General features: G+C 39.8%; 1 protein-coding gene across 7 annotated transcripts in view; it reads left to right on the forward strand.

Moving 5' to 3' along the window:
* The window catches only part of CEP95 (centrosomal protein 95), a 59,401-nt gene extending 37,160 nt beyond the window's left edge, over positions 1-22,241 (forward strand). For all 7 annotated transcript variants that reach the window (XM_060134994.1, XM_060134995.1, XM_060134996.1 and 4 more), the window contains 9 exons: positions 13,529-13,668; positions 14,474-14,563; positions 15,687-15,816; positions 16,807-16,976; positions 17,090-17,164; positions 18,373-18,525; positions 21,107-21,253; positions 21,541-21,612; positions 21,901-22,241. In XM_060134994.1, coding sequence (XP_059990977.1) covers positions 13,529-13,668; positions 14,474-14,563; positions 15,687-15,816; positions 16,807-16,976; positions 17,090-17,164; positions 18,373-18,525; positions 21,107-21,253; positions 21,541-21,612; positions 21,901-22,077 — 1,154 coding nt within the window. In that variant the 3' untranslated portion in view covers positions 22,078-22,241. The remainder of the gene's footprint in view (positions 1-13,528; positions 13,669-14,473; positions 14,564-15,686; positions 15,817-16,806; positions 16,977-17,089; positions 17,165-18,372; positions 18,526-21,106; positions 21,254-21,540; positions 21,613-21,900) is intronic.
* The last annotated feature ends 5,557 nt before the right edge of the window (positions 22,242-27,798 follow it).

A 27,798-nucleotide genomic window follows, 5' to 3' on the forward strand; every position in this document is an offset into this window, starting at 1 on the left:
ATGTTAAAAAGCTTTTAAGTTTAATTAAGTCCCATTTTTTATTTTTGTTTTTATTTCCATTACTGTAGGAGGTGGGTCAAAAAAGATTTTGCTGTGGTTTATGTCAAAGAGTGTTTTTCCTATGTTTTCCTCTGAAAGTTTTATAGTGTCTGGTCTTACATTTAAGTCTTTAATCCATTTGGAGTTAATTTTTGTGTATGGTGTTAGGTAGTGTTCTAATTCCATTCTTTTACATGTAGCTGTCCAGTTTTCTCAGCACCACTTATTGAAGAGGTTGTCTTTTCTCCATTGTCCGTTCTTGCCTCCTTTGTCATAATTTAGGTGCCCATATGTGTGTGAGTTTATCTCTGGGCATTCTTTCCTGTACCATTGATCTATATTTCTGTTTTTGTGCCATTACCATATTGTCTTGATTACTGTAGCTTTGTGGTATAGTTTGAAGTCGGTGAGCCTAATTCCTCCATCTCCATTTTTCTTTGTCAGCATTGCTTGGCCTTTTGTGTTTCCATACAGATTGTAAGATTTTTTTGTTCTAATTCTGTGAAGAATGCCATTGATAGTTTGATAGGGATTGCATTGAATCTGTAGATTGCTTTGGGCACTATAGTCGTTTTCACAATATTGATTCTTCCAATCCAAGAACATGATATATTTCTCCATCTGTTTATGTCATCTTTGGTTTGTTTCATCAGTGTTTTATAGTTTTCTGAGTACAAGTCTTTCGCCTCCTTAGGCAGGTTTATTCTTAGGTATTTTATTCTTTTTGTTGCAGTGGTGAATGAGATTGTGTCCTTAATTTCTCTTTCTGGTTTTTCACTGTTGGTGTATAGTAATGCCAGAGATTTCTGTGCATTAATTTTGTATCCTGCAACCTTACCAAATTCACTGATTAGTTCTAGTAGTTTTCTGGTGGCATCTTTAGGATTTTCTACGTATAGTATCATGTCATTGGCAAATAGTGACAGTTTTACTTCTTTTCCAATTTGGATTCCTTTTATTTCTTTTTCTTTTCTGATTACTGTGGCTGGGAGTTCCAAAACTATGTTGAATAAGAGTGGTGAGAGTGGGCATCCTTGTCTTTCTTGTTCCTGATCCTAGTGGAAATGCTTTCAGTTTTTCACCACTGAGTATGATGCTTGCTGTGGGTTTGTCATATATGACTTTTATTATGTAGATTCCCTCTATGCCCATTTTCTGGAGAGATTTTATTGTAAATGGGTGTTGAATTTTGTCAAAAGCTTTTTCTGCATCTACTGAGATGATCATATGGTTTTTATTCCTTAATTTGTTCATGTGATATATCACATTGATTGATTTGCATATATTGAAGAATCCTTGCATCCCTGGGATAAATCCCATTTGATCATGTTGTATGATCCTTTTTTTTTTTTTTTTTTGGTTCTTTTGCAGTACGCGGGCCCCTCACTATTGTGGCCTCTCCCATTGCGGAACACAGGGTCCGGACGCGCAGGCTCAGCAGCCGTGGCTGACGGGCCCAGCTGCTCCATGGCATGTGGGATCCTCCCAGACCGGGGCACGAACCCGTGTCCCCTGCATCGGCAGGCGGACTCCCAACCACTGCACCAGCAGGGAAGCCCTGTATGATCCTTTTAATGTGCTGTTGGATTCTGTTTGCTAGTATTTTGTTCAGGATTTTTGTGTCTATGTTCATCAGTGATATTGGTCTGTAATTACCTTTTTTTGTGGTATCTTTTTCTGGTTTTGGTATCAGGGTGATGGAGACTTTGTAGAATGAATTTGGGAGTGTTCCTCCCTCTGCAATTTTTTGGAAGAGTTTGAGAAGGATCGGTATAAGCTCCTTTCTAAATGTTTGATAGAATTCTCCTGTGAAGCCATCTGGTCCTGGACTTCTGTTTGTTGAAAGATTTTTAATTAAGGTTTCAGTTTCATTACTTGTGATAGGTCTGTTTATATTTTCTAATTCTTCCTGGTTCAGTCCTGGAAAATTGAACCTTTCCAAGAATTTGTCCATTTCTTCATGGTTGTCCATTTTATTGGCATATAGTTGTTTGTAGTAGTCTCTTACAATCCTTTGTATTTCTGCAGTATCAGTTGTGATTTCTTCTTTTTCATTTCTAATTTTATTGATTTGCATCCTCTCCCTTTTTTTCTTGATGAGTCTGGCTAAGGCTTTAACAATTTTGTTTATCTTCTCAAAGAACCAGCTTTTCATTTTATTGATCTTTGCTATTGTTTTCTTTGTTTCTATTTCATTTATTTCTGTTCTGATCTTTATGATTTCTTTCCCTCTACTGGCTTTGGGTTTTCTTTGTTCTTCTTTCTCTAGTTGTTTTAAGTGTAGGGTTAGATTATTTGAGGTTTTTCTTATTTCTTGAGGTGAGATTGAATAGCTGTGAACTTCCCTCTTAGAACTGCTTTTGCTGCGTCCCATAAGTTTTGGGTCACCATGTTTTCGTTGTCATTTGTTCCTATGTATTTTTAAGTTTCTTCTTTGATTTCCTCAGTGATCTCTTGGTTATTTAGTAAGTGCACTGTTTAGCCTCCATGTATTTGGGGTGTTTTACAATTTTTTTTCCTGTAATTGATTTCCAGTTTCATAGCGTTGTGGTCAGAAAAGATGCTTGATACGATTTCAATTTTCTTAAATTTTCCGAGGCTTGATTTGTGACCCAAGATGTGATCTATCCTGGAGAGTGTTCCATATGCACTTGAGAAGAAAGTATATTCTTCCACTTTTGGGTGGAATGTTCTGTAAATATCAGATCTGTCTGGTCTATTGTGTCATTTAAAGCTTGTGTTTACTTATTTTCTGTTTGGATGATCTGTCCATTGGTGTAAGTGGGGTGTTAAAGTCCCATACTATTATTGTGTTACTGTCGATTTCTCCTTTCATGGTTGTTAGCCTTTGCCTTATGTATTGAGGTGCTCCTATGTTGGGTGCCTAAACATTTATAATTGTTATATCTTCTTGGATTGATCATTTGATCATTATGTAGTGTCCCTCTTTATCTCTTGTAACAGTCTTTATTTTAAAGGCTATTTTATTTGATACAAGTATTGCTACTCCAGCTTTCTTTTGATTTCCATTTGCATGGAATATCTTTTTCCATCCCTTCACTTTCAATCTGTATGTGTCCCTAGCTCTGAAGTGGCTCTCTTGTAGACAGCATATATATGGGTCATGTTTTTGTATCCATTTAGCCAGTCTGTGTCTTTTGGTTGGGGCATTTAATCCATTTACATTTAAGGTTATTATCAATATGTATGTTCGTATTATCATTTTCTTAATTGTTTTTGGTTTGTTTTTGTGGGTCTTCTATTGTGTTTCCTGCTTAGAGAAGTTTCTTTAGCATTTGTTCTAAAGCTGGTTTGGTGGTGCAGAATTCTTAGCTTTTGTTTGTCTGAAAAGCCTTTGGCTTCTCCATCGAATCTGAATGAGATCCTTGCTGGGTAGAGTAATCTTGGTTGTAGGTTCTTCTCTTTCATAACTTTAAGTATATTCTGCCACTCCCTTTTGGCCTGCAGAGTTTCCACTGAAAAATCAGCTGATAACCTTATGGGGATTCCTTTGTATGTTATTTTTGTTTTTCCCTTGCTTTTAATATTTTTTCTTTGAATTTAATTTTTGTTAGTTTGATTAATATGTGTCTTGATGTGTTTTTCCTAGGGTTTATCCTGTATGGGACTCTCTGTGCTTCCTGGACTTGGGTGACTATTTACTTTCCCATGTTAGGGAAGTTTTCCACTATAATCTCTTCAAATATTTTCTCAGACCCTTTCTTTTTCTCTTCTTCTTCTGGGACCCCAATAATTCGAATGTTGGTGTGTTTAATGTTGTCCCAGAGGTCTCTGAGATTGTCAGTTTTTTTCATTCTTTCTTTCTTTTTTTAATACATTTATTTATTTATGGCTGTGTTGGGTCTTCGTTGCTGTGTGCAGGCTTTCTCTAGTTGCGGTGAGCAGGGGCTACTCTTCATCGCAGTGTGAGGGCTTCTCATTGTTGTAGCTTCTCTTGTTGTGGAGCATGGGCTCTAGGTGCACAGGCTTCAGTAGTTGTGGCTTGCAGTCTCTAGAGCTCAGGCTCAGCAGTTGTGGCACACAGGCTTAGTTGCTCCTCGGCATGGGGGATCTTCCTGGGCCAGGGCTCGAACCTGTGTCCCTTGCATTGGCAGGCAGATTCTTAACCACTGCACCACCAGGGAAGCCCTCATTCTTTTTTCTTTATTCTGCTCCTCGGCAGTTATTTCCACCATTTTGTCTTCCAGCTCACTTATTCATTTTTCTGCCTCCATTATTCTGTTATTGATTCCTTCTAGTGTATTTTTCATTTCAGTTATTGTGTTGTTCATCTCTGTTTGTTTGTTCTTCAGTTCTTCTAGATCTTTGTTAAACATTTCTTGTATTTTCTCAATCCGTGCTTCCTTTCTGTTTCCGAGATTCTGGATCATCTTCACTGTCATTGCTCTGAATTCTTTTTCAGGTAGATTGTCTATTTCCTCTACATTTATTTGGCTTTGTAGGTTTTTACCTTGTTCCTTCATCTGTGACATTTTTTTGCTGTTTCTTTTTTTGTTTTTTAATGAGTGGGATTGTGTTACTGTTTTACTGGTTGTTTGGCATGAGGCTTCCAACATTGGAGTTTGTAGGCTGTTGGGCAGAGCTGGGTCTTGGTGCTGATGAGGTGAGGAACTCTGTGAGACCTCACTTCCAATAAATATTACCTGGGGTCTGAGGTTCTCTGTTAGTCCAGTGGTTCGGACTTGGAGCTCCAACTGCAGAGCTCACAAATCAAGATCCTGCAAGCCGCGTGGGGCAGCAAAAGTAAAAAATAGAACAATAACAATGTAAAAAAATAAAATTAGACTAGGAAACTAACAGATACGTTAAAAAGAGTGTAAAAATAAAAATGTAGATGAATCAACAACCGGAAAGTACATCAGTACCACAATCATAAAAAAGAGGAGGGAAAGAAAAATAAAAAGGGCGGGGTGGGGGAGCCCTTGGCTGTGGAGAGGGAGGCCTAAGCAAGGGAGATTTGTGTGGTGGGCAGGGCCAATGCTCAGGACCCACAGGGATGGAAAAGGCCCTGGGGGCTGTGGGGGGTGGGGCTTAGGGTCAAGGAACAGAAGGGGCCCAGGTGTGCCTCCCACCCCTGGTCTCAGAGGGCAGGGGACCTCACCTGGGAGCCCAGCAGGCTTCCTGGGCTCAAGTGGGCAGGGCAAATGCCCTCCTCTCCTCTTCTGCTCCTCTGGTCTGGGGCCTGGGAGGGCCCCTCCCACCTTCCTCTCCTGATCTCCTGGGCCTCCCTCCTATGCCCCCAGGACCAATGTGGCTGGAGGTGGGGTAAGGGGGGCCTTGGAGGGCAGGGGACTGGCCTGGGAGCTCAACAGGCTCCCTCTGCCCTAGTGGGCAGGGCAATTGCCCTCTGCTCCTCTCCTGTTCCTCCTGGAGGCCCCCTCCAACCTGCCTCTCCTGATTTCCCCAGCCTCCTTCCTATGCCCCCAAGGACCCACATGGCCTGGAGGAGGGGGCTTTGGATCGCAGGGGGCCAGCCTGGGAGCTTAGCAGGCTCCCTGGGCCCCAGTTGGCAGGGCAATCGCGCTCCGCTCCTTTCCCACTCCTCCTGGATAGCCCCTCCCGCCTGCCACTCCTGATCTCCCCGGCCTCCCTCCTATGCCTCCAGGACCCACGCAGCCTGGATGGGGCTTTGGAGCAGGGAGAACTGGCTTGGCAGCTCAGCAAGCTCCCCGGCCCGAGTGGGCCAGGCGATCACCCTCTGCTCCTCTCCCACTCTTCCCAGAAAGTCCCTCCCACCTGCCTCTCCTGATCTCCCCAGCCTCAGGGGCGCCAATCTTGGCCTCCAGTTCTCCTCCCCCCTCGGTTCCCATACATCCTACTGGTTCACTCTGGGGTTCCTCCCGTCTCCTTGGGGGTCAGAGTCTCTCACCAGCAGCCGGCAGGCACCCTAGTTGTGGGGAGATGCTAATTCCATGTCTTCCCACACCACCATCTTGACTTTTTCCCCATCACTTTAAATATATCATGCCACTCCCTTATGGCCTGCAGAGATTCTGCTGAGAGATCAGCTGATAACCTTATGGGAGTTCCCTTGTATGTTACTTGTTGCTTTTAGTATTTTTTCTTTGTCTTTAATTTTTGTCAGTTTGATTACTGTGTGTCTCATCGTGTTCCTCCTTGGGTTTATCCTGCCTGGGACTCTCTGCGCTTCCTGGACTTGGGTGACTGTTTCCTTTCCTGTGTTAGGGAAGTTTTCATCTGTTATCTCTTACAGTATTTTCTCAGGTCCTTTCCCTCTCTCTTCTCCTTCTGGGACTCGTATAATGTGAATGTTGGTGCATTTAATGCCCCAGATGTCTCTTAGACTGTCCTCATCTCTTTTCATTCTTTTTTCTTTATTCTGTTCCTTGGCAGTGATTTCCACCATTCTGTCCTCCAGCTCAGTTATTCGTTATTCTGCAATTGATTCTTTCTAGTGTATTTTTCATTTCAGTTATTGTATTGTATTTATCTCTGTTCTTTAGTTCTAGGTCTTGTTTGTTTGTTTGCTTTTTGTTTTGTTTTGTTTTGCGGTACGCGGGTCGCTCACTGCTGTGGCCTCTCCCGTTGCGGAGTACAGGCTCGCGCAGGCTCAGCGGCCACAGCTCACGGGCCCAGCCGCTCCACGGCATGTGGGATCCTCCCGGACCAGGGCACGAACCCGTGTCCCCTGCATCGGCAGGCGGACTCTCAACCACTGCGCCACCAGGGAAGCCCCTGTTCTAGGTCTTTGTTAAACATTTTTTGTATCTTCTCGATCTGTGTTTCTATTCTTTTTCTGAGATCTTAGATCATCTTTACTATCATTACTCTGAATTCTTTTTTGCATAGATTGCCTATCTCCACTTCACATAATTGTTCTTGGGTTTTATCTTGTTCCTTCATCTGGGACATATTCTTCTGCTGTCTCATTTTGTTTAACTTTTCTGTGATTGAGGTTTCCATTCTGCAGGCTGCAGGGTAGAGGCTTATCTTGCTTTTGCTGTCTGCCCCCTGGTGGATGAGGCTGTCTAAGAGGCTTGTGCAGGCTTCCTGGTGGGAGGGACTGGTTCCTGCCCTCTGGTGGGTAGAGCTGTGTCTTGTCCCTCTGGTGGGCTGGGCTGTATCAAGGGGTGTGTTAACTGGGCAGCTGTGTGCTCAGGAAGACTCTAAGCAGCCTGCCTGCTGGTGGGTGAGGCTGTGTTCCTGCCCTGTGGGCCATTTGGCCTGAGACATCCCAGCACACAGCCAGCACACAGCCAGCTCACAGGCTGTTGGGTAGGGCCAGGTCCTGGTAAGAAAATGGCAGCCTCCAGGAGGGGTCATGCCGATGAGTACTTCCCAGAAGTACCGCCACCTGTGTCTTTGTCCCTGAAGTGAACCACAGCCACCCCCTGCCTCCACAGGAGACCCTCCAATACTAGCAGATAGGTCTGGCCCAGTCTCTTATGAGATCACTGCTTTTTTTCTTGGGTCCTGGTGCACGCAAGACCTTGTGTGCACCCTCCAAGGGTGGAGTTTCTGTTTTCGCCAGTCCTGTGGGATTCCTGTGATCAAACCCCACTGGCCTTCAAAGCCAGATTCTCTGAGAGCTCCTCCTCCTGTTGCCAAACCCCCAGGCTCGGGATCCTGTCATGGGGTTCAGAACTTTCACTCCTGTGGGAGAACATCCGTTATCTCATGTAGATACAAAAAAAAAAATATTTCACTTGTGATGAGAACTCTTAGTATCTACTCTCTTAACTTTCAAATACACCATCACAGCAGGGTTAACTATAGTCATCATGCTGTGCATTACATCCCTAGTACTTATTTTACAACTGGAAGTTTGTACCTTTTGACCAGTTCCCCCACCCTTTACTCCGTGCCTCTAGTAACCACAAATCTGATCTCTTTTTATATGAGTTTGGCTTTTTTTTTTTAATTTAAGATTTCCACATTTAAGTGAGTTTGGTTTCTTTTTTTTTTTTCTTTCAGTTACACATACAGGTGATTTCATACAGTATTTGTCTTTCTGTCTGACTTATTTTACTTAGCAAAATGGAATCAAGGTCCATCCATGTTGTCACAAATGGTGGAATTTCCTTCCTTCTTATGACTGAATAACATTTCATTGTATGTATATACCACATCATCTTTATCCATTCATCTGTCAGTGGACATTTACTATTGTTCCATGTCTAGGTTATTGTAAATAATGCTGCTTTGAACATGGGGAAACAGATACCTCTTCAACATAGTGTTTTTGTTTCCCTTGTATATATTCCCAGAGATTAAATTGATGGATCATATGGTAATTCTATTTTCAATTATTTGAGGATCTTCCATACTGTTTTCCATAATGGCTGTACCAATTTATAATCCCACCAGCAGTGCACAGTGGTTTCCTTTACTCCACATCCTTGCCAACACTTGTTACTTCTTTTTGATGATAGCCATTCTAACAGGCGTGAGATGACATCTCATTGTAGTTTTAATTTACATTTCCCTAATGATTAGTGCTGTTGAGCACCTTGTCATGTACCTGTTGGCCATTTGTATATCTTCTTCGGAAAAATGTCTCTTCAGGTCTTTTATCCATTTTTAAATTGAATTATTTGGTTTTTTGCTATTGAGTTGTAAGCATTCTTTATATTTTATATAGTAACCCCTTACCAGAGATCTGATTTGCAATTTTTTTTTCCATTCTGTAGGTGGTTTTTTTCATTTCTTTGATGGTTTCTTTTGTGGTGCAGAATTTTACTTTGATACAGTTCCACCTGTTTATTTTGGCGCTTGACTTTAGGTGTCATATCTTTGTTTTTTAATGTAGGCATTTATTGTTATGAACTTCCTCTTACAACTGTTTTTGCTGCATCCCATAAGTTTTGGTATATTGTATTTCCATTTTCATTTTTCTTAAGATTTTAAAAATTTCTCTTTTGATTTCTTTGACCCACTGGTTGGCTAGTATGATATTGCTTAATCTCCATGTATTTGTGAATTTCCCATTTTCTTCTTGTAATTGATTTCTAGTTTCATACTATCATGGTCAGAAAAGATGCTTGATGCGATTTCAGTCATTTAGAATTTTCAAAGACTTGTTTTGTGGCCTAACATATGATCTATCCCAGAGAATGTTTCATGTGCGTTGGAGAAGAATGGTTATTCTCCTGCTTTGGCATAAGAGTTTTCTGTAAATGTCTGTTAAGTTATCTGGACTAACATGTAATTTAAGTCCAGTATTTCCATATTGATCTGTCTGGGTGATCTATCCACTGCTGAAAGTGGGGAATCTAAGTCCCCTACTATTTCTGTATTATTATTTCTCCCTTTGGGTCTGTTAATATTTGCTTTATATATTTAGATACTCCTATGTTAGGTGCAAAAAACTTACATAAAATTATATTCTCTTTATGAATTGACCCTTTTATTATTGTATAATGATCTTATTTGTCTCTCATTATAGTTTTTGTCTTAAAGTCTATTTTGTCTGTTAGAAGTATAGCTACTACACCAGCTTTCTTTAGGTTTCCATTTGTATGGAATATCTTTTCCCACCCCTTCACTGTTAGTCCGTGTGTGTTCTTAAAGATGGAGTCTCTTGTAGGCAGCATAGTTGGGTCTTTTTAAATTTTTAATCCATTCAGCTACTCAGTGTGTTTTGATTGGAGAATTTAGTCCATTTACATTTCAAGTAATTATTTACTGATTGATATGGTCTAAATGTCATTTTGTTAATTGTTTTCTGGCTGCTTTGTAATTCCTTTGTTCCTTTCTTCTTTTCTTGCTGTCTTCCTTTGTGACTTGAGGATTTTCCCTAATAGTAGCTTAGATTTTTCTCTTTGTTTTGTGTATCTAAGTTTCTGCTTTGTGGTTACCATAAGGCTTATATAAAACATATTTATAACAGCATATTTTAAGATGATAAGTTGAAACACATATTAAAGTTCTACATTTTTACTTTCCCTTCATTTTATGTTTTTGATGCCACATTTTACATTCTTTTTCCTTGTGTATCCATTAACAAATTATTGTAGTTATAGTTATTTTTACTATTTTTGTTTGTCAGTCTTCATACCAGATTTGGTATATGACTTACCACCATCATAACATTAGAGTATTCTGAATTTAAATAATTACTTATCTTTACCAATGAGATTTATACATTTCTATATGTTTTCTTGTTACTAATTAGCACCCTTTTATTGCAACTTGAAAAAGTCCCTTTAACAGAGTGGCCTAGTGTTTAGGATTCCAGACTTTCACTGCCATGGCCTGGGTTCAATCCCTGCTTGGGGAACTGAGAACCCACAAGCCGCACGGTGCAGTGCAGCCAAAAAAAAAAAGTTCCTTTAAAATTTTTTGTAAGGCTGTACTAATGTTGATGAACTCCTTATTCATTCAGCTTTTGCTTGTCTGGAAAGCTCTTTATCTCTCCTTCAATTCTGAAGGACAGCTTTGCTGGGTAGAGTATTTTTGGTTGCAGTTTTTCTTTCAGCAGATTGAATATATTTAGCTGTTCTCTTCTGGCCTGCAAAGTTTCTGATGAAAAATCTACTGATAGTCTTATAGGTGTTTCCTTGTACGTAACAAGTTGCTTTTCTTTTACTGCTTTTAAGAGTCTCTCAAATTAAATTTGACAAGTTTAATTAGAATATGTCTCAGTGTGGGTCTCTTTGGATTTATCTTATTTTAAAGTTTCTGGGCTTCTTGGATCTGAATGTCTTGTTTCTTTCCCCAGATTAGGGGAGTTTTCAGCCATTATTTCTTTGTATAAGCTTTCTGCCACTTTCTCCCTTCTCCTTCTGGGATCCCTATAATGTGAATATTGGTCCACTTGATGGAGTCCTTTAAGTCTTCTTCACTTTTTCTCATTGTTTTTTCTTTTTGCTCTTCTGTTTGGATGAATTCCATTGCCCTAAGTTGGCTGATGCTTTCTCTCGCTTCACCTAGTCTGCTGTTGAACTCCATTATTGTATTCATTTTTGGTTTTTTAATTTATTTACTTATTTTTGGCTGCGTTGGGTCTTTGTTGCTGCGCGCAGGTTTTCTCTAGTTGTGGTGAGCAAGGGCTATGCTTCATTGCGGTGCGTGGGCTTCTCACTGCGGTGGCTTCTCCCACTGCAGAGCACAGGCTCCAGGCACATGGGCTCCAGAGCGCAGGCCCAGCAGCTGTGGTGCACAGGCCTAGCTGTTCCATGGCATGTGGGATCCTCTGGGACCAGGTCTCGAACCTGTGTCCCCTGCATTGGCAGGCGGACTCTCAACCTCCATTATTGTATTCTTTAGCTCTGTGATTTGTTTGGTACTTAAAATATTTTTTTATTTTTTAAAAATATTTTTTTATGTTTGGTACTTTCTTATATTTTCTCTTCGTTAAAATTCTCACTTTGTTGAAATTCTCATTGTTCTCCTGACCTCAGTGAGCATCTTTATGCCCATTATTTTGAACTCTTTATCAAGTAAATCCTTTATCCATTTCATCAAAATCTGTTTGTTGAGTTTTATCTTGTTCTTTTGTTTGGAACATATTCTTCTGTTTCTTTGTTTTCCTGACTGTGTTGGTTTCTGTGCATTAGATAAAACAGCTACTCTCCCAGTCTCGAAGGAGTAGTCTTGCATAGGAGATGACTGTTATCATTCAGCCCATCCCAGCTCTTGGTTGGCTCTCAAATCTTTGTGTTTGTCCAAACCATTTTCTTCATTCTTAATGGCTCCTAGTAGATTAAGCTGTGCCACAACCCTTTTTGATGTGGGTTTTTTCTCATGTCACTCAGCTAGTGTCTGGATTCCTTTCAGAGGGAATTATTCCATATTTAGTGTAGGTTTCAGTGTCTGTGGGAGGAGGTGAGTTCAGGAGCCTCTATTTTGCCATCTTGAACTGGACCGTCTCATCCCTGTCTTTATACTTTAATAGCATTGTTACTTGTCTAAATATACTATTGTTTTATGTTTTTTTAATATACAGATATATATTATTCTGCAACTTTTTTTCTATTAACATTGTTTTAAAAAATCTATGTTGATACTTCCAGTTCTTCATTTTAACTACTGCATAACTGAGTTCATACAGTGTACCCCATTTGTATGAGTATGTATTTTTATTTATATATATGTCCCCCCCACCATTGCAGGACATATAGATTGTTTTCAGATTTCATAACTGCAAACAGTTCTGCAATGAACAACCTGTAAATATGTGCAGAAGTTTCTCTAGGATCTATATCTACTAGAATTGCTAGACTGAGGAGTTTACACTTTTCCACCATTGCCAAATTCCCCTCCAAAGTGATTGCACCAGTTTGTACTCATATCAGCAATGCATGATAGTTTCTGGTTTGCCACATCCTTGCAGATGTTTCCTACTGCTTGTTCAAATAATTATCCTGTCTTCCACCAACTAAAACTTTGCACGTTTTCCATTCACTTCTATCGACTTTGGTCATCCCTTGTTTCTCTAGAAGCAATCCATTTCTCATCCAAAATTTCCTTAACTTTTCAGTTTTGTTTTGTTTTGTTTTGTTTACTCCAAGAGTACTTTTTCGTTCTCTTGATTATTTCATCTGTCTTCCCTTAAATTTGACTCAGGTAATCTCTAGGAACCATCATCCAGTAACCTACATGTTTTCCTGATATGTACATTGTATCCCATCTTAAAAACACATTATAAGTTAAAACGTTATTTTTATTGGCTCTTCAGTTTCTAAAGAAGAATACATTGTGGACATAATAAATGTTATTAAAACATCATTTAAAATAGATTGTGCAAGTCAGGTTAACTTAACATCTTTAAGTTTTAAATTAATTTGAAAGATTTGAATTAAAAGAGAGTGAAGAGAAAAAAGCTCACGGACATTTTAATTTTCTGGGAAAATTTATTTAGAAGGGTATCAAATAAATTTCCTTGACCTTAGAGCTATATTTAATTATTTGCTTTTCCAAAAAGGCATGGAGTCCCCCTCCTCACAATTAGCAGATTCCTGAGCATATTTATAAACGGTGGAACATAAAAAGGTTTGTGGAGGGAAGTAATTCGTTAGATCTCTTAGGCAGTATGGAATTAGGAGGGCTAGATGGCTACGTAGGGAAGAACAGGACTGCTTAAAACTGCTAAGCTACAGTAACCTTTGCGTATAAGCATTCTGCTTTATAAGGATGTGTATATGTACTTACAGCCCCCTCCTCAAGACCTAGATAGGTAAAAGGATAGCAGACATACAGCTCAGATGGCTTTTTCTCCTCCACCACCACGAGTGTGCAGCAGGCATTCCACATGTTGCACCATTTTCAACCCAAAATTGAATATAGAACCTTAGTACTTCTTTGAGACATTTTGAGTACACATTATGTGCATTAGTCCGTTTGCTTGGTGTGATTAAACATATAAACAAACAGAAATTAGTTATAGGAGAGAGTACATTTAGCACATCCATAGTCTCTTTGGATTTGGTAACAGTCAACTGTTTGGTGCCCACTTAACATTTCTGACTGTCAGAAATTGATGGTACATGTCTCTCTTGTGTTGTAGGACTTGCCATGCATAGAAAGGCACCCTCCAGATCTCATTCACTTTCTCCATCTCCAATTAACAAAAACAAACAGTTCCATATGGAGAGAAAAAGGCAGCGAAAGCCAAAAGTAACAGATATCCGCCGATTTCAAGCAAAGGTATATCCCATCACTTGACCGCCATTGGGCGGCAGCAGGCATTACCTTTTACCCTTAGCCAGATGCTACAGTGAACATGCTGTTGACTAAAGGCTTAAAATGCATTTAATATTCTTGAGCTGAGTGGATGACAAAATTATGTGACATAGCTTTTACGTCCCCCATTAGGGAACATAAAACTTGTACTCATGAAACTCTAAAAACACTAACCTTATTAGATATAGCTTAGTCAGTACTCTGGTGGGTTAAGAAAGTATATCCGTGTAGACAGGCATTTTCAGAGAGAGCTTTAGAAATGAAGAGAATTTGAGGTGGATTAAATGTGACCGGCTATTTGAATTACAGATAGGATGAAAATGCCCAAACAGGAATGAGACCCCTCCTGTTAGGGTTCAACAGGAGAATGTATGATTACTAAGGAAGACTTTCTACTGTGGAATAGGGATTTTGAAAGGTAGCATAAATTTAGAACACTTAAGTTGTTTGCTACAGTATGTTTTATAATGGTGAAAACAAACTAATTTAGATGTCTTAAAATAACATGTAACTTCAACTCAAACATGTAACTTCCACTCAAGTGTGTATCAAAAGTTACAGGAACTGTGAGAACACAAAAAATACGTAAAGTTGTGTTTTATGTCCCAATTACATATCTGTTAAATAATGTATATTTAATAATATATATAGCCTGAAAGGAACTTTAAAAAAGTGAATGGAATGGCAGAATATTAGATTGATTTTTTTCCTTCATTTTCATTTGTATGTTTTTAATAACTATAATATCATATGGCCTTTTCCCCTGTAGGCAATAACTGAAGCATTTGAAAAGGAACTAAGAAGAAATAAAGTTCAAGAGAATATTGGACCTCTAGGAATAAATGACAAGGAGGAAACAGTGGGTAAAAGTCTCTACTGTAATAAATGCCATTTGATCAGATCAGTGGAAAGTACAGAGATGATCTTCTTAAAAGGAAAAAAATCAACAGGGCCTTAATCATTATTAGCCCCTTAGAAAAAAGCAGAATTTCATTTCATGATGTGGGATTTTCTTTTATTCATAGGTAGGCAAGTTGCTAAAATGTGGCAAGACATGGTACCCAAAACTAGTATTTTTCCTTCCTGCCTAAAACTTCCATCAGTTTTTAAGGGCTTCTATTGCTTATCAGTTCACCAAGGCTTTAAAAGATAGTCTAGGCTGACAAGTTAAAGAGGGAGAGTAAAAGAAGACAGGAAATCCCAGTTGCTCCATGCCTGGTTGGAAGACACCCAAAGCATAAGTTTCGTTGCCTTTCAAAAGAATAGTTACAGAAGCTAAATGAAAGCATGGAGAAAATGCTTATGCTAAAATGTTCATAAACGAAACAGAATATAGCATACAGTGTGGTTAAAACTAAACATTGTTTAAGAACTTTTTTAATCTACGTTTAAAAGGTTGTCAAAAGAAGCAAGTACATCAGAACATCATAGTAGTTGTATTTAGGGTGTGGGGCTATGGCAACTATGAAACCTGAAAAAGATTCAGTGCTTTTTCAAATTCCAAAGGATGCCAGAAACTAAAGAGGCATTTAACTTAGAGTAGGTAAATAAACAGACTGTAGAAATTTTTTTTAATTAATTAATTTATTTTTGGCTGTGTTGGGTCTTCATTGTGGTGTGGAACTTCTCTTGTTGTGGAGCACAGGCTGTAGGTGCATGGGCTTCAGTAGTTGTGGCACATGGGCTCAGTAGTTGTGGCTCACAGCTCTACAGCACAGGCTCAGTAGTTGTGGCGCACGGGCTTAGTTGCTCTGCGGCATGTGGGATCTTCCTGGACCGGGGCTCGAACCCATGTCCCCTGCGTTGGCAGGCAGATTCTTAACCACTGTGCCACCAGGGAAATCCCCAGACTGTAGAAATTTGAAGTAAGGTGGTTTGGCTGGGGATTATGTTAGCTGTTTTTGTCCCTATGTAATATTTAAGATGATGTATGAAAGTTATTAGACTTCTCATTTCTATTCTGTTTTATATCTGCTCCTAAGGAAAAAATATACAGAGAAACTGTTCATAAAGGAACTCCAAAACATAGTCAGCCCTGGAAGATTTACTCTAGAAAAACCACAACTCCAGGTCCAAGAGGTGGCTTGCCAAAGCCAAATAAAGCAGTTCCAAGTAAGAACCACAAAATTGTACTTTATGGAAAACTGGCATCCTTTGAAAGTGTGTGCTACAATGCCAAGGACACAGCACTGAGAACCAGCATCTACCAGTCAGCTGGAGAAAGTTCCCTCTTCTCTCACTGCCATATGCTAGATTTCTGTAAAGAGAGATAAAACTCTTAATGAGGCATTTCTCTAGAACACTTTTTTTTTTTTTTTTTTGCGGTACGCAGGCCTCTCACTGTTGTGGCCTCTCCCGTTGCGGAGCACAGGCTCCGGACGTGCAGGCTCAGTGGCCATGACTCACGGGCCCAGCCGCTCCGCGGCGTGTGGGATCCTCCTGGACCGGGGCACGAACCCGTGTCCCCTGCATCGGCAGGCGGACTCTCAACCACTGTGCCACCAGGGAAGCCCTCTCTAAAACTCTTAAATATATACCAATATATTGGCACCAAAGGAATGTGATGGCTATGACCAGCTGTTCCAGCTTTAGCTTCACTCTGCTCACTCATGCTGGTTGTCTTTTGTTTCTGGGAAGTTGGTAGAACCAAAGGGGTGCTCCAAAGCAAGCAGAGGGCCTGTCCAGCTCCTGTTACATTGACAGTTGGTGCCAGGGTACAGTTTCAAAGACCACTGGCCTTCTAACTACATCCCATCAGACAGAGACTAACACTCCTCAGCCCTCCTGGGAGGCAGTTTGACCACACACACAGCATCCACCCCAGGCACTGAATCAGCTGAGCAGTTAGGATGGGCTTCACAAAACCAGCATGTCATCAGTCAGAAATGTTGAGGTTATTTTCATCCTTACTAGTAATTGGCTATCCCAATCAGAGAAGGAGTGCAAAAGTAATAACACACTTTTAGAATTGTTCTTTTCAAGCTCAGAACCACATCACTTAGATAAGCTTTGATCTCGCAGGAAGGTGGGATGAGATTTCTTCTTAAAAGCTGTCAGTGAGTTTCTCAGATTAAGAGCATCTTTTTTTTTTCCACCTTGCAGTGAAAGTGAATGAGCACAGTCTCCTGCCCCTGATGCTGGAGCAGTTTCCATTTCTCTATGTTTCTGGTCAAACACTAAGCAAAATGTGGAAACAGCAAATTGCACAGGTTGAACAGCTCAAAAAAGATGCATATAGAGAAAATCGATCAAAGAAGAAACTCCAGGATGAAGTAAGATAACTGTCAATTAAGCATAGGAGTATAAACCAAAAAGGGGCAGAGTTTATCCTTGATAATCTAGTGAATAGAATTATTAACTTCATTTCCTTGTATCCCACTTAAAGATAGAAGAAGCCTTGAGAAGGCACGATCTCCTTACTGTGCTTATCAAGAAAGAATATGAACATAACAAGAGACTGGTAAGTTATATTAATTACTTTTATTTGTACCAGCTGGGCAATATCCCCACTGACTCAAACCTCTTACACTTACCTGTGGAAGCATTTAGGTCTTTAACCAAAATTGATGAGAGGGTAAGGTGCTAGATACTTTATATACACAGTTTCATTTAGTCTTTATAGTAACATAATAGAAACGTTTTCTATGAAATGGAAAACCTGAAGCTTTGAGATGTTAACTTGCCCTGGGTCCCACCATAATCAGCAAGGGCAAAGTTGAGATTTTAATCCAGGTTTGTCTCTACCTCCAAGCCTCTTCGAGGTACCAGGTGGTTATAACTTAGTGTTTTTTGTCCTTTCCTTTCTTTCTCAGGTCCCAAATAGAAAGCTGAGGTTGTCTATGCCTCCATTATAATTTGGACTGAGAATCGTACACAGTACAACATTATCCTCTGAGTATCATGAAGGGGGAGGACAGAGATCAAAGACAATAAGCCAGAGGAAGAAACTTGAGTATAGAGATAAGCAATGAGAACTATAATTCTAAGCAGTTTCAGAGAAAGAAGGGGAAGCCATCAGGAACTGCATGTGAGACTCTGGTGCGGGGAAAAGAAAACAAGTGTCTGGACACCTAGTTGAAGGCTTTGTGTACATGACTTCATTTCACCCTCACTACTTTGCTAAGATATCACCTAAGTTCCTTAGTTTTGATATGGACACTTCTGTTAGCTCAAGCTCTGCTTGAACATCTTTGAGGGTGCCAGTTTTCTACTTCTTTTAAGCAGGCATCTGGGTATGGCTTAGGTGACTCCCTGGTGAAATGGGGAGATGAGACTCAGTCCATGAGGATTGTTGCTGCTCTCTGCAGCCTTGGGGGCTTATTGGGGCAGCTCTTCTGTGTGTTTTTTTGTTTGTTTGTTTTGGCTGCGCAGCATATGGGATCTTAGTTCCCTGACCAGGGATTGAACCCGCACCCCCTGCAGTGGGAGCGTGGAGTCCTAACCATGGGACTGTGGGGCAGCTCTTCTGACTAAGGTGATGAACCTACTAAAGACTAAAGGGTTTCTGGGGACGGACAGGCTTTCACACTCTATGCCCAGCTAGCAGGCTACTGGCCCTCCATACGCGGCTTACTGCCTGAAGACATCGTGTTGGGGAGTGGGACAGATGAGAACACTGGAGTCTGTCTTCCTCTTGTCCTTACCTCTTTTTCCCCTTCCCTTTCTTAGCAAGACTTCAAGGACCGCATTCACAGGCAGAAGTTGACCCAATCAAAGATAAAAGAAAATCGGCAGCAGACTGTTCGTGCCCGAAAATATTATGATGATTATAGAGTTCAGTTGCATTCAAAAATGATGAGAATGAGGACCCGGGAAGAAATGGTAAATATTGCTTTTCTGTCCAATCCAGTTAAGAAGGTAAATTTTGTCTGTTACCTTTTAGGACCACCTTCTTTGTGACTCTTGCCCCAGTGTGAATCCAAAATCCAAATGCAAGTCCAAAATGCTGGCTAGAGTTCAGACTTGCCCACACCTCATTTTATTACCCCCATGGTGCATCCCAGTCTACTCTGTCTCTACTGCCCGTCTTTTTTTTTTAATTGTTGTTGGTTTACAATGTTGTGTTAATTACTGCTATATAGCAGTGATTCATATATATATGAATATAATATATATATTATACATATATACATGTATATATATTATACATATATATATACACATTTTTTATATATCCTTTTCCATTATGGTTTATCGTAGGATACTGAATATAGTTCTCTGTGCTATACAGTAGGACCTTGTTGTTTATCCATCCTATATATAGAAGCTTGCATCTGCTAACCCCAATGTCCCACTCCATCCTTCCCCCAACCCCCTCCCCTCAACCCTCTCTCCCTTGGCAGCCACCAGTCTGTTCTCTATGTCTGTGAGTCTGTTTCTGTTTGGTAGATAGGTTCATTTGTGTCATATTTTAGATTCCACAGATAAGTGGTATCTTACGGTATTTGTCTTTCTGACTTCACTTAGTATGATAATCACTAATTGCATCCATGTCGCTGCAAATGGCATTATTTTGTTCTTTTTTATGGCTGAGTAATATTCCATTGTACATAAATACCACATCTTCATCCATTCATCTGTTGATGGACATTTAGGTTGTGTCCATGTCTTGGCTATTGTGAATAGTGCTGCAGTGAACACAGGGGGTTCATGTATCTTTTCAAATTAGTTTTGTCCGGATATATGCCTGGGAGTGCAATTGCTGGATATGGTAATTCTGATTTCAGTTTTTCTGAGGAACCTCCATACTGTTTTCCATAGTGGGTGCACCAACTTACATTCCCACCAACAGTGTAGGAGGGTTCCCTTATTCACCACACCCTCTCCAGCATTTATTTGTAGACTTTTTAATGATGGCCATTCTGACTGGTGTGAGGTGATACCTCATTGTAGTTTTGATGTGCATTTCTCTAATAATTAGTGAAGTTGAGCATCTTTTCATGTGCCTCTTTATCTGTATTTCTCTACTGTCCTTATCTTAATGTGAGGTCTTAATTCCCTCTGATGTCCCAAGTGTCGGTACTTCTGCAGGACACCTGCTTTAGGGGTTTGGGAGCATGTTGTAAGAGACAGGAATTTAAGGTGTGATTAGATGACCTCGGATTCCACTCAAAACCAGGAAAATAATGTAGGACAGATATGCTGTGAGATCTTTCCACAAGGTATTTGCTATCTCATCCTAATCAAGCTTGGGATTCCAAACTAGCAATAAATTTCATCTCTAGAGTAAAACATTAAGGTAATTATACTTAACGGGACTCAGTACTCTGAAGTGGGTCATACTATTATCCTCATTTCTAGAGGATACTACTAAGGCTTTGAGAGGTTAAGTAATTTGACACTAAGGCAATGCTGCCGGCTGATGAATGCATGACTGTACTTTAGTAAGAATTCTTGATCAGTCAGTGGAGGACAAGTGAGCATATCCGAATCCTTTGAACAGTTTGTGTACCTGTGGCCTAGTTAGATGATAACCACGTGGCCCTCAGCTGTGTACATGCAGTGTTTCTTTCTACTCTAGGGTTCTTTTCCTATATACATGACTGCTTGAGAGTTCTTTTCTGAAAGTAGTTAAGAATCTTTGGGATACAGGAAAAGATGCTGAATACCATTAGTCATTTAAGAAATACAAATCAGACCCACAATGAGATAAACTCTCACCCACTAAGATGGCTAAAATAAAAAAGTGCTGGCAAGGATGTAGAGAAGTTGGAACACACATGCAGGGCTGGTGGGGTTATAAGATGGTGCAGCCTCTTTGGAATACAGTCTGGCAGTTCTTCAAAAGGTTAAACGTATGATTCAGCACTTCTACTCCTAGGTAACTATACACAGATGTTCACAGCAGCACTATTTATAACAGCCAAGAAGAGGAAACAACGTCTATCAGTTGGTGAATTGATAAAGTATGATATATCCATACAGTAGAGTATTATGTGGCAATGAAAAAAAGAATTTCATAGTGATTCCTGCTATAATATAGATGAACCTTGAAAAACTATGCTAAGTGAAAGAAGCGAGATACAAAAGGCCACATACTATATGATACCATTTATGTGAAATGTCCAGAATAGGTAAATCTGTAGGCATAGAAAGTGGAGTAGTGATTGCTAGGCAGAGGGGGAGGGGGAGTGGCTGCTAATGGTTATGGGGTTTCTTTTTGGAGTGAAGAAAATGTTCTGCAGTTAGCGGTGATGGTTGCACAACTCTGAATATAGTAAAATCTACTGATTTATACATCTTACAAGGGTGAATTTTATAGTATGTGAATTATATCTCAATAAAGCTGTTACTTTATACTGATTGTAGTTCACATAGATTTTTTACATACCTCTAGTTGGGCAGAATTTTATTCCTCCATGAAAATTCACCGTAACTATCTTTCTGACTAAATAACTGGCAGATATTTAAGAAACTGTTTGAAGAAGGTTTACAGATTCAAAAGCAAAGATTACGAGACCTAAGAAACTATGCCAAAGAAAAGCGAGATGAACAAAAGAGACAGCACCAAAATGAACTGGACTCAATGGAGAACTACTATAAAGACCAGGTGGGTTCACCGCTACTAGTTTACATTCTGATGTGCTCAATCCTGACTGCCCGGTGTCAGACATCAGCTTAGTCTGCTGAACAAGTAAGCCTCCACATATTAATCTGGAACTTGTCACTATACAGGTTGGACTGACTGAAATTTAAGGTAAAATAAGCTAGTGCTTGACCACAGTACAGAATATTGCCCTATTTCCATTAAAATAAGATTTTAAGCCTATGAACATAAGAATTGTTACATTTAGACCAGAGACAAATATAAGGTTTTTTTCTCTTCCCTGTAAACAGTTTTCATTCCTGGCAGAAGCCATATCACAGGAACGTCAAGAGCTCAAAGCCAGAGAGAAATCCCAGGCCCAGGTAATCATTAACAAGATAGAAATCATTTATTTACATTTTTAAGAAATGGAAAACAACTGTACTACACTTTTTAAGGGGAATGGAGAGGATACTAATAAGATCGATTTACGATTCAAAACATGTATTCTGTGATTTTAACTTTACCTGTTCAGGTCTCTGTAAGACCTGCTGAGAAATTATTAAAATTACTGCAGAAGCTTGATGAGCAGGAAGGTGGAGAGGGAATAAAAATACATGAGGGCCTGGATCAATGTTGTGAATAGCAGGATGACATGAATTCTCTTTTAGATGTTGTATAAGGTGAAGAGGGAACTGAGATCTAAGATGGAGAAGGAAATTCAACAGCTGCAGTACATGATAACACAGAACGACGATGATGCTTTCTTCCGGGAATTGGAAGCTGAGCGCTTCAAATCTCGGCTTCATCTGGCTTCCTTTCAGTACAGTAAAAATCCCTTCCTATGAGGCCAGACTGCCTAGGTGTGGACTTTACTGGCTCAATTCTAGCTCTGCCCTGGTAAACAATCTAACCCAGAAGAATCATTTCTAAATAACTTATCTATATACTGACTAATACTTTTTATGAAATAACTAACTTACTTTGAAAATAAAAATTTTCTTAAAGTTTATTGCTTTGAATTTATGACCTAAAACTTTAAAAGAGGTGCACAAAAGCAACTGAGCAGCCAGCTTCTGAAGCCTATTGCTGTAGGTGAACAAAAACAGTAAAAAAAAAAATAGCACTTGAGGACCCCAAAAAAAGATCTCTAAATCAGAAAAGAGCTGAAGTGTGGGCTTGTCATTAGAGGTGGGACTTACTTAGGGTTAAACCTTAAAGATAGGATGGTTAAGTGTGTGTAGCTTTTTCACATGGAGGCTAGAAGATGAGAATTTATGCATTATGGCTTCTATCAATCAGTTGGGAGGGGTGACAGGTATAAAAGGCCCTTGGTGCTCAAAAGAGCACTAGTGATTGCAGGTGGGAAGGAGGCATAATGGACTTGAAGTGGGCAAGAGTACACCCTATTTCTAGTATAGGGGCAGATGAGGAAGAAGAAAAACCCACTCAAGGGTGGTGTCCTTCCTGGAGAGGAGGGCTTCAGTGAAGGCCAGGAGCTGGAGGGAGGCTTCAGAGCAATTGAGCATATGGGGAGTTACTGATCAAAGCCAGAGAATGGCAGAGGGCACCAGAAAAGGATTGGAATGGAGAAGAGAGGCTCCCATTAGGGCATATAGGAATAACATATATGAAAAATAATAGAGGCCAGGAGGCATGATGGGGTGGGATCTGATTATCCTGCAGAAAAGAGTAGGCAGCTGTATCCAGTGCTGTGGTCCCAAGTGCTGCCCTTTTGGAATGGCAGCTGACAATGTAGGGCCTGTAGGCAGGCAGGGGCTTCCTGAGTTAAAGACTTGGAAGATGGCCAAATTTGGAGCATCATGAAGGAAAGACATGCAGATAGCTGCAATATATATATAGTGGCAAGTCAATCAGTGCAGGTGAATGGACAGGATGGGGGAAATGCACAAGAGCTAGAACATAAGTTCTAAAAATGTTAGAGAAAAATGATAAAGAACTTCTAGATAGAAAGATATACACACTAGGGACTTCCCTGGTGGCACAGTGGTTAAGAATCCGCCTGCCAGTGCAGGGTACACGGGTTCGATCCCTGGTCCAGGAAGATCCCGGAAGATCCCACGTGCTGCAGAGCAACTAAGCCCGTATGCTGCAACTACTGAGCCTGCACTCTAGAGCCCACGAACCACAACTACTGAAGCCAGTGCACCTATAGCCCATGCTCCACCACAAGAGAAGCCACTGCAATGAGAAGCCCGTGCACTGCAACAAAGAGTAGCCCCTGCTCGCCGCAACTAGAGAAAGCCCATGTGCAGCATCGAAGACCCAACACAGCCAAAAATAAATTAAAAAAAAAAATACAGTATATCCTTGGGTAAAATGAGCAAGTCTTTAAAAAGCTATGGTATGAATGGGTATCATATATATAATGCAGTATAACTGGCTCTGTGGCACAATGGATAGCGCACTGGACTTCTAGCTGGCCTTGTGTGGTTATAATGCAGTATAATCAATACAATGTAGAAAAGGTCTGGAAGAACAGTCCCCAAATGTAATAGTAGTTGTGACTTTGGTAGATTATATAAACTTTCACTCTGCTTAATATACTATTTGAATTTGTTATAAAAGCATCATTACACTTATTTTTTTTTTAATGTTTTAGGAGGACTCTTCTGCTAGCTCTTTACCAAACTAATTAACTGGGACTAACCAAAAAGAAGAAAAAGTGAGGGAATTTACCAGGAAAGGGATGGGACTGCCAAGCAAAGGTCATTCTTCATAGGAGAGGAAACAAAAATAAAAGATGCCAATGCATTTTTGAAAAATAGAAAACAAATGAAGTGGTAACTAACTCAGCAAGTGGAGGGGTGTTGCTAGCCAAGTACCAGTGGAGAGAGGATTGTGTGTGAATCCAGTTTGCCCAGAAGAAGCCAGGAAAAGCACATCATAGTCATGCATTTGAAAAGTTATTTAGAACTATAACTTAACTATAACTGTATAGAGTGGGGGTGGAGGTGTTACAGAATGAGGTGGTTGGTGTGAGAACTAAATCTTTAAATATCCCCCACCCCACCCCCAAAAAAAACAGATTCTAAAATTAATGAAGTACGCTATTAACCATATCATTTAGAAATGCAGAAATACCAGAAGAGCTGACAGAAAGTTTAGGAATAGTAGCTTCTGGAAAGCAAGACTAGGGATGAGGGGAAAGGGTGATGAAGAGTCACCCTCCCCCAGTTTTAATGATATAATATATAAACTTACAGTTTTATATATCAATGATTTGATAAGTGTACATGAAATGATTCAAGTTTAGTTAACATCTGTTACCTCACACAGATTTTTTTTAACTTGTAATGAGAACTATGTGTTTTTTTTAAACTATGTATGTCTAGTTGTATATATGCATTACTATATCAGGTGGGGCACTGGAGAAATTACCTGCCTGTCCTATAAAATGTAAGAAGGAAAAGAGAACCTGTGTTGAGGTAAGGCAGGAGGATAGAGCCTTTAGTGAGGGAACTAAGGGTGTAGGGGAAATTTATTCGCAATGGAAAGAGGCATCACATTGAAAAATGGTTAGGGGGAGTCTGCAATGGGAGAAAGAGACAGGCAGGGCAGACAGAAGATGATGTCATTAAGAGAAATGGTATAAAGAAGGAATCCAAAATTGGGGTTTAAGCTGCATCTTATAGAGTAATCTATTAGATCCCAAATCCAGACATGCTGAAAACATGTTTTATCTAGCATTTCAAGCCATTTGAACCATTACCCAGAATTTGACTGATGTGACCAGTTTCTTATCTTAAAAAAAACATTAAATTTGAACTGCGTTTAAAACTTTGCTCCCTGAAGAACAAAGCTGGAGGGATGAGGCTCCCTGGTTTCAAACTATATTACAAAGCTATAGTACTCAAAACAGCATGGTATTGGCAAAAGGACCCAAATTAATGGGACAGAACAGAGAGCCCAAAATAAACCCACGAATATATGATCAATTAATGACAAGTGAGCCAAGAATATACAACAGGGAAAGGACAGACTCTTAATAAATACTGTTGGGAAAACTGAACAGCCATATGCAAAAGAATGATGCTGGACCACTGTCTTAACCGTACACAAACAATTAACTCAGAATGGATTAAGACTTTAAGACCTGGAACCATAAAACTCCTAGAAGAAAAAAGGTGGTAAGCTCACTGACATCAGTCCTGGCAATGATTCTCTTTGGATTTGATACCAAAAGCAAAAATCAACAAGTGGGACTACATCAAACCAAAAAGCTTCTGCACAGCAAAGCAAACTATCAACAAAATGAAAAGGCAACCACTGAATGGGGGGAAATATTTGCAAATCAGACATCTGATAAGGGATTCATATCCAAAATACATAAAGCACATATACAACTGAACAGCAAACAATCTAATTATAAAATGGGCAGAGGAACCGAATAGATGTTTTTCCAAAGAAGATATACTGAGGGTCAACAGGTACATGAAAAGGTGCTCAACAACACTAATCATGAGGGAAATGCAAAACAAAACCACATATCAAAATCCCAATGAGAGATCATCTCATAACTGTTTGGCTGGCTGTTACCAAAAAGAAGTGTTGACAAATATGTAGAGAAAAGGGAACCCTGGTGCACTGCTGGTGGGAATATAAATTGGTGCAGCCACTGTGGAGATTCCTCAAGAAATTAAACAGACCTAACATATGACTCAGCAATTTCACTTCTGGGTATTTATCTGAAGAAAATGAAACACTGACTGGAAAAGCTGTCTGCACCCCCATGTTCACTGAAGCATTATATACAATAGCCAAGATACAGAAACAACCTAAAAGTCCACGGATGAATGAATGGATAAAGAAAATGTGTATGTACACACAATGAAATATTCAGCTATTTTTTTTTAAAAAAAGGAAATCTTGTCATTTGCAACACAATTGACCTTGAGGGCATTATGCTAAGTAAAATAAGACAAACACCATATGATCTCACTTATATGTGGAATTTAAAACAACAAAAACAAACCCTCCCACGCCCCAAAACCAAGCTCATAGATACAGAGAACAGACTGGTGGTTGTCAGAGATGGGGAATGGGCAAAATGGGTGAAGGGAGGCCAAAAGGTATAAACTTTCAATTATAAAATAGGTCATAGGGATGTAATGTACAGCATGGTGAGTATAGCTAACAATGTATTGCGTATTTGAAAGTTGCTAAGACAGATCTTAAAAGTTCTCATCACAAGGAAAAGACAATTTTATGACTGTGTGGTGATGGATGTTAGACTAATTGTGATCATTTCACAAATATCAAATCATTATCGTGTATACCTGAAATTTATATAATGTGGTATGTCAGTCGTACCTCAGTTAAAAAGCAAAACTTTGTCCTTCTGGTGTCGATGGTTCTCCACCTTCTTGCCATGCCAGCATCGTCTTTGGGAGGAGTGAGTGGTCTCAAAGGTTGAGTGTGACGTGCTCTCCATCTTTACTTTCCTGGGCTGAAAATGAAAAGACTTCATAAACACTTAAGTCAGCAGGAGGAAAATCTTGGATGGATCGCTTACCCACCCCACAGGCTGCTACAGTTGCCTCTCCACCTCCTTTGCTTACAAAACACTGTAAGAGAGAAGTGGGGTTTACAGCTCAGACTATTTTGATAACCTAGATCAAACCAGCCCAAATATCCACAAAAGGTATGCTAGGATCTGAGATGTCATGGGGAAAGGGGGATGGGGGAACAAACCAGCTGTTTTAAAAACCAAGTCTGGGATGTGAAGCCTTGCTTAGGTGAGGTATTTAATCCTGTGCTCCCGTCATGACCAACTTCTTTGCTGTACACAAACTGAGTTCTGAGTACCTCAGTTTGCACTTCAGCGTCTACCGAGATACGCTAGAAGCACTAGTTTGGAAGTTCAGTTTTTTAACAACCATCCAAAGCTAATCCCTAAAGCTAGTACAGAGCCGGACACATAGTAGGAGCACAGCAGATATTTGCTGAGTGGACAAAGAACAAGTCACATTTAGGGCACATACCTTTTAATGAAATATAATAACTTTAAAAAATCTGATCTGTCTAGTTTTCTAAGAATGTTAACATAGAGATTTAACCCTTTTTCTGTATAATTACATCAGTTCTGCTATGCATATACTACAATAAGCACTTGGGATATAAAGTACAAATAAATGCAGTGGGTGCAAAGGTTAACCTTCATTATAATGAAAGGACAAATCTTTCAGGTCACCACAGAGCAGAAAAATGTCACATATTGCTCAAACTTTTGGGTAATTTATAGGTGATAATACTAAATCTTTAATGTACTAAAAATTTATAAATTTTAGATCACAACCAATTGTAAACTGGCAATGGGAGGCAAAGCAAAAAACTACATTGCAAAAGGATGTAAAAAATGGACCCCATGCCTACTTTTGGAACTTTAATACACCACTGCTTCCACTGCATCTCCCAGACATTCCTTTCTGTATGGCCTATGCTGTGGAGAGACTTACATGGACTATTCTTGATGAAAAAAACATCGTATCCAGTTCTTTTTCCACCCACATATTTAACTGGACTTTAATCCACTATATTTATAGAAT

This window comes from Lagenorhynchus albirostris, chromosome 20, assembly GCF_949774975.1.
Source record: "Lagenorhynchus albirostris chromosome 20, mLagAlb1.1, whole genome shotgun sequence".
Taxonomy (NCBI): domain Eukaryota; kingdom Metazoa; phylum Chordata; class Mammalia; order Artiodactyla; family Delphinidae; genus Lagenorhynchus; species Lagenorhynchus albirostris.